This window comes from Gnatocerus cornutus, chromosome 1 (genome assembly GCF_029298725.1).
Source record: "Gnatocerus cornutus isolate USDA-ARS CGAHR chromosome 1, icGnaCorn1.1, whole genome shotgun sequence".
Taxonomy (NCBI): Eukaryota; Metazoa; Arthropoda; class Insecta; order Coleoptera; family Tenebrionidae; genus Gnatocerus; species Gnatocerus cornutus.
The window spans coordinates 13,498,997-13,517,559 of record NC_142233.1 but is presented as its reverse complement, the minus strand read 5'-3'; the positions used below and the strand labels follow the sequence as shown (position 1 = coordinate 13,517,559).

Here is an 18,563-nt window from a genome sequence, read left to right as displayed (position 1 = left end):
TCACAGGGGATTTTACCGCTCGCAGAACAGGAAGAAGCTATTTTCAGTGGATAAAACTAAAAAGTACACTCTCAACTGGTGTATTTACATTTGTTGTGGTTTCCTGTTACGATAGATGAAGTACCATCATTATAATTATAAATATTCCAAGAAATGAGAAATGGATAAGACTTTAAACAAAACAGTTTACTGATAAGTTTGTAGTTTTACCTTTTCCATCCATTTTAAATTTAAAGTGGTCATCGTTATCGTGTAAATATTTAAAAGTAACTTTCATAATCATTGTCACTTTTCGCTGTGGTTGATCGCGACTGTGACGAAAAAATTTGTACCTAACTCATTAACAAGAGTGAAAGTACTGCAGCAGTTACTACTAAAGAGATGTTTCTCTTAGTCTTCCAATACATGCGTTAACGTAATGTTTAAAAGCAAAGTACGTAATTTAGGCGTTGGAATGTAAAATGAGTGTATTGTGTTTCCAGTGACAAAACTGAACAATAAAGTAAAGGTAATAACAGGAATGGGAAATCGGTATTTTACGCGATCGCTTCCGTTGAAATTTCACTTTCAAAATGTTGAACGGGCATGGCGGCATTAATTTCAAATTAACTTGTAATGTGGGTATTTGTTCTGTTGTGATGGAGAATCTGATGAATTTGTTTGTAATTGATTAGAATTTTAATTGTTTGCCATGCTCAAAATATTCGTGCAGTTTCCTTTCACTTTTTGATTTTTATTTGTCTGCCCGGAAGTGTTTGATTTCAATTTTACTTTCAATGGATTTGATATTGGTTACACGTACAGAAAATTTATTGCATACGCTCACATTAAACTGTCATAATTTTAGTTTTACATAATCTTGAAATTTTTTGTCTATTTTCAAAAAAAACCCGTCGCATTTCTCGTTTTATTCTGTACCAAAAAGTTGCTTATTAAAAAATTTGTGTTGCACATCGGAGAAATTCGCTTTGCTGGTCAGAAACCACCAGTATTTCGGAAATCCAATTTTCTCTTTATATTCTCTATTTTTTTTTTGTTTATTTTATTATTCAATAGATTTTCTTAAGATTTTTTGGATATTATTTATGGAGTATCTGGATTTTTAGATTTTCTTGATTCTTCTCTGTTTAGTCTCCATTTCCTATAGATTTTCCCTGGTCTGAAATTTCGAGGATTTATTATTTCCAGCTTGTTTTTTAACTTGTCAAAGTACTAAATTATAGGAAAAAAAAATTTTTAGAAATTTTTATTCTTGAGAGAAAAATTTTTAAATTTTCGATTTCGAAATTTTTATACAATAGACATGAAATTTGAAGAGGTTACTGCTCTCGGTCTACTTTTCAACGGTGCAAAAAAACACAATTACTTGGCAAAAAAAGCAAATTTTGAAGGACGAGCCATAATTATGCCACATTTTTTATTACAACCAGTAATTTTTGTACTTTCAAGGCTAAAACAGCGAAATTTAAAATAGTGACTATTCTTATCTTGTTTTCCAAGTACGCCAAATTACATAAATTGTATAGTAGAAACAAGATAAGTTTTGGAACTTTTTTTTTAATGAGGACACAAAAATTTTCAATATTTTTGTAATTTTAACGCTATAGACATGAAATTTGCGGACATTGCTATTGTAGACTTTTTTAATAACTACACCAAAGTACATAATAATTGTAAAGCAAAAAAGGCAAATTTTAGAAATTATTACTTTGAGGTCACGCCAGAAATTTGTCACATTTTTTATAAAAATCAGTAATTTTGGTATTTTCAATGCTAAAACAATGAAATTTCGGTGATTTACTAATTTTCACTTGTTTTTCTACTGTGTCAAAGTACAAAATCAAAAAACAAAGAAGACAAATTTAAAAAAAAATACTTGGAGGACGAGCCAAAATTTTGACAATTTTTTTAATAAAATCTATAATTTTGCTGTTTTTGACGCTAGAGCAACGAAACTTGGGGTTGTTATTATACTATACTCACTTTGTTTTCCAACTCTGCCAAAGTGGAAACTTATAGAAGTATAGGCAAGTTATGTAAGTTTTAATTTTTGGTTTTAAGCACAAATTTTTAAAATTTTGACTTTAAAGTCTGTCCTTTTCGCAATTTTAACGCTATTGGCATTAAATTTGCGGGGATTACTGCTCTTGACCTATTTTTGAACTTTCTAAAAGTACACAAATTTAGAGCAAAAAAGATAAATTTTAAAAATTTTTAATTGGAGAACAAGGTAAAATTTTTCAAGATTTTTTATTAAAATCTGCAATTTTGGTGTTTTTAACTTTAAAACAACGAAATTTAGAGTAGTTGTTATTCTTAACATGATTTGCAACTGTGCTGAACTACAAAATTGTAGAACAAAAAACACACCTTTTGAATTTTTTTGGGAGGATGCAAAAATTTTCCAAATTTTTTTTCAAGTTCTGCCATTTTGGTAATAAATGCTATCGACATGAAATTTGGAGAGGTTGCTCTTCTTTACTTATTTTGCAACTGTGCCCAAAGTTGTCAATTATAACACAAAAAAAATAAATTTTTGAAATTTTCACTTTGAAGACGAGTCAAAATTTCATCAAATTTTTTGTTAGAACCTGTAATTTTGGTACATTTAATGTTAGAACAATGAAATTTGGCGAAGTTGTCACTCTTAGCTTGTTTTCCAACTGTGCCTAACTACAAAATTGCAGAATAAAAACACAAGTTATGGAATTTTTTTTGGGAGGATGCAAACATTGTCAAAATTCTTATTATAAGGTCATTTTTGTAATTTAATTGCTATCGACATGAAATTTGGGAGGTTGCTCTTTTCTACTTATTTTTTAACTATACCAAAGTACACTATTATAGAACAAAAAACAAATTTTGTAAATTTTTATTTTGAAGACAAGTCAAAATTTTGTCAAATTTTTTGTTAGAATCTGTAAATTTGCTACTTTTAATTCTGGAACAATGAAATTTCGAAGAGTTACTATAGTATTCTTAGCTTGTTGTTCAACTATGCCAAAGTACAAAATAGTAGAAAAAAAAGCAAGTTTAGGAAATTTTATTTTTATTTTCAAAATTTCGTATTTAAAGTCTGTCCTATTTGCAATTTTAATGCTATGGGCATGAAATTTGCGAGGACTACTACTCTTGACCTATTTTTCAACTGTGCCAAAATACACAATTGTAGAGCAAAGAAGACAAATGTTAGAAATTTTTAATTGGAAAACAAGGTAAAAATTTTTAAGATGTTTTATTAAAATCCGCAGTTGTGGTGTTTTTAACTGTAAAACATTTATTTAAAATTTTGTAATTTGACACAGTCGATAACCAAGTCAAAAGTACTAAAATCTCCAAATTATACAGTTTTATGATTAAAATTGACAATGTTATGGAATTTAATAAAAAGAGGTGAAATTTTTGAAACGTCCTCAAAATAAAAATTTCAAAAAATTTAATTTTTTTGTTCTAAAATTTTGTACTTTGGCACAGTCGATAATCTAGTCAAAAGGCGCAAAATCTCCAAATTTTACTGTTTTTGGATTAAAATTGACAAAGATGTGGAATTTAATAATAAGAGATGGAAATTTTGGTCCGTCTTCAAAATGAAAATTTCGAAAAACTCTATTTTTTGTTTTAAAATTTTTTAATTTGGCACAGTCGATATCTAAGTAAAAAGTAGTAAAATTTTCAAATTTTACTGTTTTACGATTTTGACGATTTTTACGAAATTGACAAAGATATGAAATGTAATAAAATAGCTGAAAATTTTGGTCCGTCTTCAAAATAAAAATTTTGAAAAACTTTATTTATTCCTCTAAAATTTAGTAATTTGGCAAAGTTGATAATCAAGTCAAAAGTACTAAAATCTCCAAATTTTACAGTTTTACGATTGAAATTGACTAAGTTACGGAATTTAATAAAAAGAGGTGAAAATTTAGAACGTCCTCAAAATGAAAATTTCGAAAAACTTTATTTTTTGTTCTAAAATTTTGTAATTTCGCACAATCGATAATCTAGTCAAAAGGCGTCAAATCTCCAAATTTTACTGTTTTACGATTGAAATTGACAAAGATACGGAATTTAATAAAAAGAGGTGGAAATTTTAGTCCGTTTTCAAAATGAAAATTTTGAAAAACTCTGTTCATTGTTTGAAAATCTTGTAATTTCGCACAGTCAATAATTTAGTCAAAAAACGTAAAATCTCCAAATTTTACTGTTTTAGGATTGAAATTAACAAAGTTACCGAATTTAATAAAAAGAGGAGGAAATTTTGGCCCATCTTCAAAATAAAAATTTCGAAAACTTGTAATTTGGCACAGTCAATAACCAAGTCAAAAGTAGTAGAATCTTTAAACTTTACTGTTTTACGATTAAAATTGACAAATATACGGAATTTAATAAAAAGAGGTGGAAATTTTGGTCTGTTCTCAAAATAAAAATTTTGAAAAATTTTATTTATTGTTCTAAAATTTTGTAATTTGATTCAGTCGATAAATCAAGTCAAAAGGAGTGAAATCTCTAAATTTTACTGTTTTACGATTAAAATTGACAAAGTTACGGTATTTAATAAAAAGAGGTGGAAATTTGGAATGTCCTCGAAATGAATATTTCAAAAAATTTTAAATATAAATAATTTATTCCTGACTGAATCCAAAAATTATTAAAATTTTGCTTGTAAAGACCGTAATTTTCGTAATTTTAACGCTATAAACATGAAATCTGCTGCTGACTAAAAGTGTTAAAGCACCGAATTGCAACAATTAATAAAACTTAAGACATTCTCAAAATTCCAAATCGAAACGTTAAGAGGAATAAAGAAAAACGAAAATTAGTATATTCAAGAAGTAGAAGAATAGAAAAAAAATATATAAACCGTCGTGTTGCTTGCTATTTCATAATTTAGCTAAAAGTGAAGTAAAATCTTGTCGGAAAAATTCACCATTTTTTTCTGCATTCTTTGCTTCGGAACTATCTAAACTGATGTCCCAAGGCCTCGGATGACACTCGAATCTATCCTGCACGGACAACTCTCCCGATAACGTCCTAGACAACCACGCATAGATAAAACCCACAAAATTCGGTATTTTTATTTACATCCAAAATGACAGTGTTCAACCACTAGAATAAGATATCGCTTATCTGAGGTCTAACTTCCATTAAAAAAGCACACCAACCGATAGCCAAGTTCTGTTTATTTTAGTTCCACGCTCCACACCGCGTGAACCGCATTACCTGTCACCATGAACAAAAAAAGCGTGTAACAATAAAAACCATCCAACATGTTCAACTGTGTAATAAAACAAACCGTGTAATTAGTGGCGTGAATTTAATACAAGTTTTTTTCCCAGATGGACAATCCCAGTTTTCGAGACGAGAAGAAGAACGAAAAAGGAATTGAGCTGTCGGTGTCCAACACGAACGGTTCCTCAGGTAGTGAGAATTTAGTTAGTTGTTCTCCGGAAGTATGCAGAACTGCCAGGCAGAGACATCCAGCCCCGGATTTGTCCGGTAGTCCTTGGAACATAAAAAAGACTATTTTTTTCATAGGGTTAATTGTACTTTTAGTCGTTTGGATTATTATATTCACGACTTTGTCCCAATTGAAACTGTTGTGATCCACGTGAAGTATTATTAAGTTTTAGTTTAAGCGAAGAACAACAAAATCTGTCACTTCCACGCTGTGTAATTTTAAGTTGCAATTGTAAATATTTAGTTTTTTAAAATGGTTCGAATTTTACTTATACATCTCACGTGTGTAGAAATCTATGAAACAAGACGGTAATAGAGAATTATTAATTATTCTGCGAGTTTTACTTCAAGGTAATCCAGTCATTTAAAACAAAGTGCACGAAGCGCTTTCTTACATCTAATTTTAAAAGTTTATATCTGATAATAAACAATTAACTATCATCGTTCTATTTTCATCGTTATCAACAAGACAAGTGTTTTAAATTAAATATCGCAGCATTTTATCGCCAACAATGATGAACAACAGCACGGAAGTTTTGACCAAACGGTCCAGTCAGGTGAGATAAAACCATCATTTTTCATTGCTTCTTTAACGAAATTAATGCAAATTTAGATCTCCACTGAAGCTGGCCCCAGTAGTCCTTCGCCAAAGCCAAAAACCCAACTGGTGGTGACATGGGATCGTCAGAAATCGTTCACTTTTCTTGGACTTTCTCTCTGCTTCGTCGTATGGGCTTGTGTGTATTTTCCTCTGATTGCCTCGTAGACTTTCATTTTTGTAATCTGACAACTGTATAATATGTAATAATAATAATAATGAAATTATTAATAAACTCGTGATCGCAGAGTCACAGCTCTTATCATATCGTTTATCTTCATGGATGATGACCCAGTTAGCAGGTGTATAATTGGTTGCCTATTTTTGTTACCCTTTCCTTGTTCTAAATTGTTAATTTTATTATCCTGTTATTTTCAAGGCAATTTAATGAATAACTGCAAATCTGTTTATAAAAATCTCGACAGGTTGATGAGAAGTGTTAACTGAGCCACGAATGAAGAAAAATGGCACAGAATTATTTTGTTGTTTTTATAGTAATTGTGGCAAGTGTGGTGCTAACTGATGTTTATTGTAAGTAGAGACGTTCCTTTGTACCTTCATTCATTTATCTAAAATTATTTTTATCATTTTTTTTTCTGTTTTTGTTTTTTTTTGTTCAGACATAACCTAATTTGATTTTATTACCATTTTTAATGATAAAAATATGCAGAAAAGATGCTTTAAAAGTGTGATTTTATTGTAATTTATCTTATGATTTTAATTTGGACTCTTCCATCCGTGATAAAAAATTCTGGAATAATTTCGATTTAGGTTAGTGAAAAATGCGGTAAATTTAAAATTTTCGAGTCGTGGTTTTGTTTAATATTTACGTGCAAAGTCCATTTTGTGTGTACCTAATATTTATGTACTGTAGATAGATAGACGGGTATTATTAAATGAAGTACAAAAAACAAAATTGCAGTTATTAAAATAAAATAGTTTCTTGTATATCAAGCCCAAAAAGTGTTTTTTTTTGGCCGAGCCTTATTTTATTGGCCGAGGCGACAGCTGTTGCTGCAGCAGCACTTTTGTCACTGCTAGATATATTCAACGTCTTTGTTGCAATTTACAGCATTTTTTTGATTTTACCAAAATAATTATAAAATTGGGGTAATGTATGGTAAGTTATTAATGTAATTTAAAAAATTAACGATAGATGGCGTAACCCTAATTCGGACAAAAATGAAAGCGGCCAGAAAACGGTTATTTTTCGTCCGTATTTAAGAACTGAAATTTTACTTTTTAGTTAAGGTCGCCTAAAATAGCTATTTCTGTACCAAGGCCTAAAAGTGTTTTTTTTGGCTGAGCCTTTTTTTAATGGCCGAGGGCAAAATGGCACTTTTTGGCCTTGGTACACAAATAAAAATAAAATGGCCGTGATACACACAAGATTTTTTAGGCGACATCATTAAACTTACAAGTTAGTTAATTTTTATTCATGATTTATTGATTTAATCATTTATAACAACTGAATAATTGGAAATATTTATGAATCCTTCAAAAAAGTTCATATTTTCTTTATTTCCATTTGCAATTACATTTACAATTGCATTTACAATTTGAATGAATTAGGTTTGATGTGCTTTTTGATGATGTTGCAGCAGCACTGCTAGACATGTTCATTTTCAATAATTCAACATGTCTTTGTTGCACTTTACAGCAGTTTGTCGATTTGATTTTACCCAAATAATTGTAAAATTGGCGGTAATGTCGGTATCTTGATGTAGTATGCAAAACTATGGATAGATGGCGCCACCATAGATTGGCGAAAAATGTTTGCGGCCAGAAAAGACCTACTTTTCGGCCGCTTTTGAGGCCTAAACAAAGCTTTTTTAAGTGTCTTTTAAATGTTGCGACATTTTCTGTAATATGTATTTACCAACAGTCTTGTAACTTTTGAAGAAAGAGGAAAAAATAAGTATGTAAATAAATATTACACAAAACAAGAATTATAAATACAAAAGGTGTTTATAAAAGTTTCTAGTTTCAAAGGTGGCTCTGGAATATCTGTCATGTACTATTTTTCCGCTTTGTTTTTATAGTGAATATAACAACATTATGGTAAATTTATTTAAAATGTTTTACCGAAATGTGCGAATTTTTTTATTTACAAAGGAGCAATTTTAGACAGCAGGATTTGAAAGGGATAAGTTAGATATGCACCTGTCAATAGATACATGTCAATTTTGATTACAAGATGTCAAGTTTATTAATAATCGCAATATATAAGATGCAATGAAAAACATAAAATATCTGCTAATCTGCACTGAAAATAATAAAAACAGTTTATCGCTGATGTTCCTGCAATTTGGTGACAATCTGACAAATGTGACGATGCTTGTTTGACACTTCGCTGGAATTGCAGGAGTTTAAAGAATCAGCATTGTTGCTGAATGACCAAACACACAGCCGGATTTTAAATTTGCCGCCTACACAAAATTCTCTGCAAGAAAAATGGCTTTTAGAACAGTTTTTTTTCAAAACTAATTTGCTCTATGATTGAGGTTAACTACAAATGTCAGTTGCAAGTTTCTTTGATATGTAATTCGTAGCCACTCTTTGATGCTAGAAACACCTTGAACAATTAATAATTTTTTTTTTGTATAGTTTGTGTTAATATTTCAAGTTTTTCAAGTACAGTAGCCAGTTTTGGAAATTAAAAAAAAAAAATTACATTATAGGGTTTTTCAAATACACTACCAAACGAAACACGGTAATTGGTGGAGATAAGTAGAATTAATTGACAAAAAATTTTGTGGCTAAAAGTCGTTTTGGACATAAAATTAATCGAATATTTGGTTAAAATAAAAATAAAAAAATAAAAAAAAATAAAATAAAATTTTTAGTTCGCCACTGGATTAAAGAATCTTGATTCCTTAGCAACAATCTAAGGTTTGTTGTTTTAGGTGGATATTTTTATCAGTGTCGTTCCAAGTAAGTGGTAAATGGAATTTTTGTTATCGTTAGAAAAAATAAAAAATTGTCAATTCGATTCCTTAAGGCTGCCAAAAACCTTCCTTTGGTAGTGTACTTCAAAAATACCCTGTATATTTTTGTTATGGCGTCATCTATTAGAAAATTCGAAAACTACTAATCACATTAATTTGTCAGATCAACATTGTTTGGTACTTTTGGTTTATTGGCCATAAAGATTTGCACAAATCTTTGTAAAGATTTAACGGCTCTCTAGCGAATACCTTCTGAGCCACTATCGAGCTGTAAAATCCCACTTATTAATGTTACTCGAATGTAAATAATTTTTTTTTTCATTTTTGTTTAAATTGAATTAAGAAAATTATAAATTTTTACTTTATGCACTAATATTCAAAAAAAATATAAAAAAACAAACAAATTTAAAGAACAAAAAGTTAAACATAATGAAACCATTAACATAACTATTAGTAGCGAAAGTAGCGAAAGTAGCGAAAGGGCAGTGATGTTTGCACTAGACGTGAAGTTTGGACCCGTAAGATCTATTTGCTGCTATTGTAGAAAAAATCTTGTTGGCTACACGTGCGAATTAGGTCTAACGCACGGGACGTGTTGTTCAAACTTTACGTTCAGTGAATAAATCACTACAATTTTACAACTTGTTGTAAAAATAGTTATTTTACTTGGAACTGGTGAATTGATTTTTACTGTAATGTGTAATAAAGATTGGGATCTCGTTTTTAGTACTCTTTCTAGTGTATTTTACCATTTCGAAGTTACTTGATTTAATCGCTATTTTTGCGTCAAGTTACGAAATGGAATTGTTTTACGCACTAAAAGTGGTGTGCGTAATATTCATTTCGCACGAGTAAAAAACAAGATTTAAAGCTAAACTCTGACAGTTTTGACAATTATTTTAAAATGACACTTCACTGAGAGAAAGTTCGCATGGGGCGGATTCAGATTTTACGGTTTGAATTCGAGTAGTCAGCACAAATATGCGTGAAATCTCATAAAAGTCGATAAATCATCAATCAATGAGGGACAAAATGATTGTTTACTTACAATTTCAATGTGACAAATACTTTTACGCACTCGTATGTCAGTTTTACGCAAAAAATGTTAAATTTATACTTACAGTTATTGTATAAATAATACTTAATTCACGACTGTATTAGCATTAAAGGTGTATTTGATTGGTTGCAAAAACAATATTGGAATACAGGTTGGGAATAATAATAATATGGAATAATAATATGTATAATAACCTGACTAAATTTGAAATACAACCCTGAACACATTTTTTTTTTGGTAGCTCAAATTATATGATCTTTCGAAGGCTTACATCTAAGAAACTACATTTTTTACATTCTTATTTGTGAATTCCAGAAAATTGTAGAATAGAATGTCTATTGTCAAAAATTAGAAGCAATTTCAACTAAAATATAGAGCATTAAAAGTCTTCTATACTAAAGTAATCGGAATTCATACGTTTTTTTTTATTTCTCATTATTATTTGCAATAATAGAAATTAATTCATTCATGGTCAATTTATTAAAATTTCAACAGGTTGATTCGTACGCAGTGTTGTCTAAAAGACTCGAAGACCATCATAAATGAAAAACCATGTCGCAGAATTATGCGTTGGTCCTTATTACAGTAATAAGTGCAAGTGTGGTTTATTGTAAGTAAAGTAACGATAATTATCTTGTAAAAAAGAGAATGAAATATACAGGGTGATGAAAAAAATACGGCAATGAGTTAGTTCTATGTCCTTTTTTGTTAAACCATCTCAGAAATGAAAGCAAAATTAATCTAAACCTATTCCTTTTTACAATATGTATTTTTTTTAAATTAAAAACTTGGCTATGCTGCTTAACACTTTCTAATACAATTTTATATTCGGCAGTCTCCGTAACTAAGCAACTAATATTGAAAAATTTTCCACAAAGTCAAGAAATAGTAGTTTTATAAGTTTAAGAATAGTTATTTGTGTACCAAGGCCAAAAAGTGTTTCTTTTTTGGCCGAGCCTTTTTTTAATGGCCGAGGCGATAGCGGTGATACACAGAAGTTTTTTTAGACGACATCATTAAATTTACAAGTTAATTAATTTTTATTCATAATTTATTGATTTAATCATTTATAACAACTGAATAATTGGAAATATTTATGAATTCTTCAGAAAAGTGCATATTTTCGGAATGTGTAGCTTCACAATTTGTATGAATTGATGTGCTTTTTGATGTTGTTGCAGCAGCACTGCTAGACATGTTCATTTTCAAAAATTCAACACGTTTTTGTTGCACTTAACAGCAGTTTGTCGATTTGATTTTACCCAAATAATTATAAAATTGGGGTAATGTCGGTATCTTGATGAAATATGCAAAACTATGGATAGATGGCGCCACCATCGATCGGCCAAAAATGTTTGCGGTCCGAAAAGACTTACGTTTAGGCCGCTTTTGAGGCTTAAAAATTCCATTCTCAGTTTAAGTCGTCTAAAAACTTGGTTTAAAGCACTTTTTTTTTGATACAGAATATCATTTCTAATGAAATTGTTATAAAAATTTTAACCAAATAAAATTTGATTGTTTACAAAAGAAAACTTCTTCTATCTTAGTTAAAAAAGCACAAATTTCGTTTTGGTTTTCAATTTTGGACTCAGGAAACGGCAACCTGCAACATGATAGCTAGCAATTTTTTTCATCATCCTGTATACAGAGGGTCGCATTAAAGTGGGTAGGAGCTTGCATTTTTGTGGAGTAGAAGTTCAAATTTAGCTACAATTTCCACTGTCGCCTTGTGCTCACTTTTTAATCCGCAGTGAGAAAAATAGCGAAAACAGCAAATTTTTGAAAAGAATTTTTCTTCTCTTAAAATCAGACAGCAACAAAACCAACGATGGCATGTCAATAAGTACGTCAGGCTCCAACAAATATGAAAAAAGTAACATAATTTTTGTTGTTGCATCGTGTAATGCGATATTATGTAATAATAATAATAAAAATAATAATATTACCCATATGATTTTTTCACATGCAATTATTTCGTCGTAAACAGTAATTACGGATGCAATCTCCGTTTTTCCAATGCACAAACTATACTAGTTAACAACTATGGACGACCAATTGCATTAATGCATAAAAAAAGATTAATAAATTTTTAGGTTTCTATACTATAGAAGTCTGAGATTAGCTCTTCTTCAGATTCAAAGTTTTTTATTTTTACCAAACAGGAAAGGGAATTAAGGTCGTTTTTATAAGATACCTCAAGTTCGCTGAATTTTTTACATTTTTGCGGTTTTTGGACTGATTTTTTTGATTATTGCAACTTTCATAGTTTATAGATTTCCGAATATTGTGAATTTTTTATTGCTTTTCTGTTTTTTTCAATTTCACAATTCTTTTAGGATCTTTTACAATTATTTAGGTTCATTCAAAGTACGTTAAGTTTATTTAGGATGAAATTCTGCGTGAAATGAGCATCAATAATTTCAGATTGCTCCGTAAATAAGCGAGATATTGACCGAATAGATTTGGAAAACTAAGTTTTTCGACAATTTTTTAATTTCAAATTCGGGATTTGTAACATATGATTCTTATCGGCTAAAGGGTGAGGAAAATTATCGTGAAAACCGCATATTTCTGTCTGTCATAGGTTCAGAGATATTTAGGTTCAAAAATTGGAAAAAGTTTCATTTCATAAGGTAGCAACTTTATATAGTCGAAAAAAATATCTTTCAATTTTTGAATTGAGGATTTTAAATCGGATTCTTATGTAAACAAACGCGAGAAAAACGATGGTAAAAACCGCATCTTTCTATCTGTCTTAGTTTCGGAGTTATTGAGGCTTATACAAGTAGGAACTAAAAATTTACAAACCGCGACTTTAAACGCTCCTAACTCAGTTATTTGTAGACCTACGTTAAAAGACTGTACAAATTTGGATTTTGTGTGAAATTCTGCGTAAAGTGAGCATCAATAATTTAAGATTGCTTTGTAAATAAGCAAAATATTGACCAAATTAGATTTGTAAAAATAATTTTTCGACGATTTTCAAATTTTCAATTTTGGATATGTAACATTTGATTGTTATTGGCTGAAGGGCTAGGAAAACTATGGCGATTCTTTAGAATTTTTCGAGGATTCTTCATGGCTAATTGTAGTTCTAGGATTTTCAGGTTTTTTATTTTGATGATTTTTTGAACTCCTCTTTAGAACTTTTTAAAATTCATGAAAAGATTTTTCAGAATCCTTTGGATTTCATATTTAAGATATTTGGCGGTCCCCAGATCGATTTAAAGGAGGCTTCTAAACTTGAATACGTTAAAATTCTAAAAATTGAATAAGTACCTACTTAAAAAAATTGGAAAATTGGAACTTGGCGCTCTACAAAAAGTTTCTTATTCAAATCAGTCTATATCAATATAAAGTTAAAATTAGTTGTAATTTAAAAAGTACTTTGCTTCCTGAACCATCTAGCTCTAAAAACTGCTATTTCGCTCTAATTTTTTACACGAAACGCCCTCAATTCCCCTTTTCTTCTTCTTCTTTTGATGCATTCATCCATTATTCATCGTAAACACTAATAGAATCAAATTTTCCCATTTCTGGTTTACTCGTCTTCAACCATTTTAACACTTTTCGGAAATAGGCAGAGATGCGTCCTACATTAGGCAATCCGACCCCTGGCCTAAACTACCCACAGGGGACTCCACCCAAAAAAATTCGACCACCCCCTGGCCAGCTTTAGGCAATCCTCGTTTAACTCCAAACAGAAACATTGCGAATAACCCCACTTGGGTGCGACCCACAAATAGACAAATTTTTTCCCAAAACCAAGGACCAACTCGTAATTTTAACACAGGGACGTATCAAGGAACAAATAAACAAGACACCAAACCGATTGAATCGTCAGGAGGTGAAGTAACGGACGAGGAGTTGAGGGAATTTTCGGAGAGTTTGTTGAATAAAGACATGAATAATGCAGCTCAATATGTTACGATCAATCTTCAGAGTAAGACGACGTCGAGGTCGGAGGCGGACGAAGCTCCTTCGCCGTAAGTGTGGGGAAAAAGAGTCGAGCGTAAAAAAATAATTTTGAGGGCTGTTTTAGATTATTGTCGGTTGATAAACAGGCGTTCAAAATTTCCACCATCGCAAAATTGTTGCGATTACACGATAATTACATTGTGAACAGCAAAACTGAAGAGCAATACACGTCTCAGGAGAAGCAGGAAGAAGATGATCTTCTGGATGAGTTTATTGAGACACCGATTATGCAGAGCACTAGAAATTTTCTCATTCAGAAAGGTAAGTTTTTGTTTACAACCCTTCATATTCCATGATAAAAATTAAAATAATTTAAAACAAACGACCTAAAAATGTATTCAGAGCGACAGTAAATTTTTACTTATTTTTGATTTTTTTTCTAATTCTAGAGGTACTAATACTAATAATTTTAAGATTAGAATAAACAATGCTATTTCGGGAAATGAAAAAATTGTGAAATCTATTTTTTTAACTTTAGGTGCCATTGGTCGAGATCCCAAAGACTTCAAGAATGTGCTCAATGAAATTTGGTTTAACATGTATGCAAGAGGTGGCAGAAAAGTTGGATCGAGTGGTTTCGAGCACGTTTTTCTCACTGAATTAAAGAACGATCAAGTTTCTGGGTTACATAATTGGATTTACTTCGACGAGGCGGAAAATAAGAATGAAGCTAATTATCTTGGGTATATGAAGAAAATCGACCTCGGAAATGTAAGTTTTAATTGATTGTGCTTTTAATTGCTTAAGAGCTACATAGTTTGTTACATAAAATAACTTTTTGTTGTCAGTTTAGGTTTCTATACTGGTTCTCCGGATGGACCTTTTTCATTGTGTTTTTTTATTTGTATGCTTCAAAATTCGAGATTCGTTCATATACAATAAATGGTTTTATGAGTTTTTCAGCTTTTTAATTGTTTTAATAAATTGTCTTAACTGGAAGTCACATTTTCTAGGCTATTAGTTTCTATCTTTGGACCGTTTTGCTTTTTAAGATCCTTTCGATCCATGAGATCCTTGATAAGATATTTAAGTTTCTTGAGATGCTTGAGATCCTTGTGATTCTTGAGATTCAGCAAATCTTTGAGATATTTTAGATCCTTGATAAAATCTTTGAGTGAAATGCTCAGATCTTTGAGAACCTTGAGATCTTTGAGTTCCTTGAGATTCTTGAGCTCCTTGAAGATCCTAGAGTTCCTTGAGTTCTTTAACATCTTTGAGATCGTTTAGATTCTTGAGATTCTTTAAACCTTTAAGATCCATGAATTCCTTGAGTAACATTCTAGAGATTTTTGAGTGAGATGCTTAAGATCCTCGAGTGAGATTCTTGAGATCCTTAAGTTTTTTTAATTCTTTGAGATCCTTGCGTTTCTTGCGTTTTTTTAAGTTTTGAGATCTTTTAGGTTGTTGAGATTCTTGAGATTCTTGATTGAGATTCTTGTTATTCTTGCTTGAGATTCTTGAGATCCTTGAGTCAGTTTTTTAAGATCCCTAAGTGAGATAGATAGTTGAGTAAGATTTCTGAGAAATCTTTGAGATCTTGAGTACGATTCGAAATGCTTGAGTGAAATTTTTGAATGAGATCCTTAAGATCCTTGAAAGAGATCCGTGAAAACCTTCTTCTCTTCATTTTTTGAGTTCCTTTAGATCCTTGAGATTCTTAAGTGAGATACTTGAGACCCTTGAGTGAGATTCTTGAGTTTCTTGAGTTTCTTGAGTTCATTGAGTTTCTCGAGATTTTTAAATTTCTTGAGATCTTAAGATTATTGAAATTTTTGATATGCTTGAGATTTTTGAGATTCTTGAGATTCTTGAGATTCTTAAGTTCTTTGAGTTCTTTAAGATCCTTGGGATTTTTAAGTTCTTCAACATCCTTGAGATCTTTTAGAAACTTGAGATCCTTGATATTGAGTGTGATTCTTGAGATCTTGAGTTAAATCCTTGACATTATTGAGTGAGATCCTTGAGTCCGAGTCTTGAGATTCTCGAGAATCTTGAGATCGTTAAGTTCTTTGAGTTTTTTTAATTCCTTGCGATCCTTGAGATCCTTGAAATTCTGGAGATCATTGATATGCTTGAGATGATTGAGATTTTTGAGATCTAGAACATTTAATTTCAGAATTTTAGAACAAAAATTGAAAATTTTGTACTTTTTGATTAGGAGCACGAGCTGAGAATTCAAAATTTTCTATTGTATTTTATAAGTCCGCCGGTTTTAACGCAAAAGTGACAAAATTTGGTGGATTACTTTCAAGGTCTTTATCGACGGTGTCAATTTTCAGAATTTTTGTGCAATAAGTAAAAATTTTTGAATTTTTTATTTGTCGGACGAGCTTAAAATCCTAAATTTTCTATTACATTTTGTTAACTCTGCTAATTTTACCGCAAAAGTAACGAAATTTGGTGGATTTACTACTTTGGGAGTCCTTATTGGATAAATTTTAGAACAAAAAGTGAAAATTTTGAATTTTTTTATTTTTCGGACTAGCTCAAAATCCACAATTTTTTATTATATTTCTTAAGTCCGTTAGTTTTAACGCAAAAAAAACGAAATTTAGTCAATTTACTACCTGAAGGGTCTTTTTTGGAAGTGCTGAGTTTAAAATTTTTAGAACAGAAACTGAAAATTTTAGATTTTTTTTTTGTCGGGCGACCTCAAAATCCAAAGTTTTCTATTACATGCTATAAATTCGGTAATTTTGACGGCAAATCGATGAAACTTGGTGGATTTATTACTCAAGAATTCCTTATGCAGAGAATTTAATTTTAAAATTTTGGAACAAAAAATTAAAATTTTGGGAATTTTTGTTTTGTCGGGCGACCTCAAAATCCAAAATTTTCTTTTAAATACTATTAATTTACTCGTTTTTAACGGTAATTTGGTAAATTTATTACTTGAGGAATTGTTATCGAGTATATTTAATTTCAGAGTTTTAGAATTAAAACTGAAAATTTTGAAATTTTTTATTTGTCGGGCGACCTCAAAATCCAAAATTTTCTATTAAATACTATTAATTTACTCGTTTTTAACGGTAATTTGGTGAATTTATTACTTGAGGAATTCTTATCGAAAATATTTAATTTCAGAGTTTTAGAATTAAAACTGAAAATTTTGGAATTTTTTATTTGTCGGACGAGCTTAAAATCCTAAATTTTGTATTACATTTTGTTAACTCTGCTAATTTTACTGCAAAAGTAACGAAATTTGGTAGATTTACTACTTTGGGGTTTGGGGGTCTTTATTGGATACATTTCAAAATTTTAGAACAAATAGTGAACATTTTGAATTTTTTTATTTTTCGGACTAGCCCAAAATCCACATTTTTTTATTATATTTCTTTAGTCCGTTAGTTTTAACGCAAAAGTAACGAAATTTGGTCAATTTACTACCTGAAGGGTTTTTATTGGAAGTTTCAAATTTTTAGAACAGAAACAGAAAATTTTAGAATTTTTTTTTGTCGGGCGATCCCAAAATCCAAAGTTTTCTATTAAATACTATTAATTTACTCCTTTTTAACGGTAACTCAATGAAATTTGGTGGATTTATTACTTAAGGATTTCTTATCGAGAGTATTTAATTTCAGAGTTTTAGAATAAAAACTGAAAATTTTGAAAATCCAAAGTTTTTTATTCAATGCTTTAAATTCGCTCATTTTGACGGTTAATCGATGAAATTTTATGGATTTATTATTCAAAGATTTATTATCCAACGTATCCAATTTCAGAATTTTAGAACAAAAATTTTAATTTTGGAATTTTTTATATATAGGACAATCTCAAAATCCAAAATTTTCTATTAAATACTATTAATCCGCTCGTTTCAACGGTACATCAATACCATTTGGTAGATTTATTACTTGACAAATCCTTATCCAGAATATTCAATTTCAGTTCAATTTTGGAATTTTTAGTTTGGACGACGAGCGCAAAGTCCCAAATTTTCATAGAAGTTTCAGATTCTTTCAGATTCTTATCTTTCAGCATTGCTTTAATTTTACAATTAATATGTTCCAAAATTTTTCTTGATTTTTCTTCTTCTTTGTTCTAAAATTCATTGGAGAGCACCAAATTGAAATCGCAGAAAATAATAATTTTGGAACAGAATCTGAAAGTTCTTTAAATCTTCTGGATATTTCCGTAGTTTTCTTACCACTCTTTAATTTCCATTTTTTATCTTCCAGAAAGGAGCGATCTTAAAATTCCACTTTACCTTCCAAGGAGTCGACAAACCCGTAGGATCAATGTTCATAGGAACAAGCCCAGAACTGGAAATGGCTCTCTATTCCACCTGCTTCAAACTACGAGCAGATAAAATTTGTCCTTTAAAACTCAATGGAAACCGATTCATCATCCGAACCTACACGTACAGATACCGCGGGAAAAATTTAATAGGAAGTGCATTCCCAGATATTTAAACAGAGATTAGACATCTCCATTAGATTCTGAAACCAATTTTTGCTGTTATCTCTCTGTTTGTGAAATATATTTTTAATTCTTATCAGTGTTGTATTTATTTAGCAATTTATTACGA

The 18,563-nt window shown here is 30.3% G+C and overlaps 2 protein-coding genes across 5 annotated transcripts; both read left to right on the top strand.

The window, feature by feature from the left end:
- The first annotated feature begins 4,882 nt into the window (after positions 1 to 4,882).
- LOC148180409 (uncharacterized) lies at positions 4,883 to 6,314 on the top strand. Of its 2 annotated transcripts, XR_015770783.1 has the most exons (3): positions 4,883 to 5,276; positions 5,334 to 6,011; positions 6,068 to 6,314. XR_015770783.1 is itself a non-coding variant. In XM_088046258.1 (2 exons), exons 1-2 carry the CDS (start codon positions 5,967 to 5,969, stop codon positions 6,218 to 6,220), a joined length of 198 nt encoding a protein of 65 aa, XP_087902384.1. In that variant the 5' UTR covers positions 5,820 to 5,966; the 3' UTR covers positions 6,221 to 6,314. The 2 variants fall into 2 exon arrangements, 1 of the variants encoding a protein (XP_087902384.1); XM_088046258.1 differs by lacking the exon at positions 4,883 to 5,276 and having other exon boundaries at positions 5,820 to 6,011.
- A 25-nt stretch (positions 6,315 to 6,339) lies between these two features.
- Positions 6,340 to 18,530, top strand: LOC148180408 (endoribonuclease Arlr-like). 3 transcript variants are annotated; one of them, XM_088046246.1, is made up of 6 exons: positions 6,340 to 6,583; positions 10,553 to 10,667; positions 13,851 to 14,043; positions 14,100 to 14,296; positions 14,514 to 14,746; positions 18,214 to 18,530. In XM_088046246.1, exons 2-6 carry the CDS (start codon positions 10,610 to 10,612, stop codon positions 18,445 to 18,447), a joined length of 915 nt encoding a protein of 304 aa, XP_087902372.1. In that variant the 5' UTR covers positions 6,340 to 6,583; positions 10,553 to 10,609; the 3' UTR covers positions 18,448 to 18,530. The 3 variants fall into 3 exon arrangements, with proteins under 3 accessions (XP_087902372.1, XP_087902365.1, XP_087902358.1); XM_088046239.1 differs by lacking the exon at positions 10,553 to 10,667; XM_088046232.1 differs by lacking the exon at positions 10,553 to 10,667 and having other exon boundaries at positions 13,638 to 14,043.
- The last annotated feature ends 33 nt before the right edge of the window (positions 18,531 to 18,563 follow it).

Coding starts and splice junctions, on each gene's coding strand:
- LOC148180409 (XM_088046258.1), top strand. CDS start 5,967: ATGATGAACAACAGCACGGAAGTTTTGACCAAACGGTCCAGTCAG. Junction 6,012..6,067: donor TGACCAAACGGTCCAGTCAG/GTGAGATAAAAC, acceptor ATGCAAATTTAG/ATCTCCACTGAAGCTGGCCC.
- LOC148180408 (XM_088046232.1), top strand. CDS start 6,517: ATGGCACAGAATTATTTTGTTGTTTTTATAGTAATTGTGGCAAGTGTG. Junction 14,044..14,099: donor GCGGACGAAGCTCCTTCGCC/GTAAGTGTGGGG, acceptor GGGCTGTTTTAG/ATTATTGTCGGTTGATAAAC. Junction 14,747..18,213: donor AGAAAATCGACCTCGGAAAT/GTAAGTTTTAAT, acceptor TTTATCTTCCAG/AAAGGAGCGATCTTAAAATT.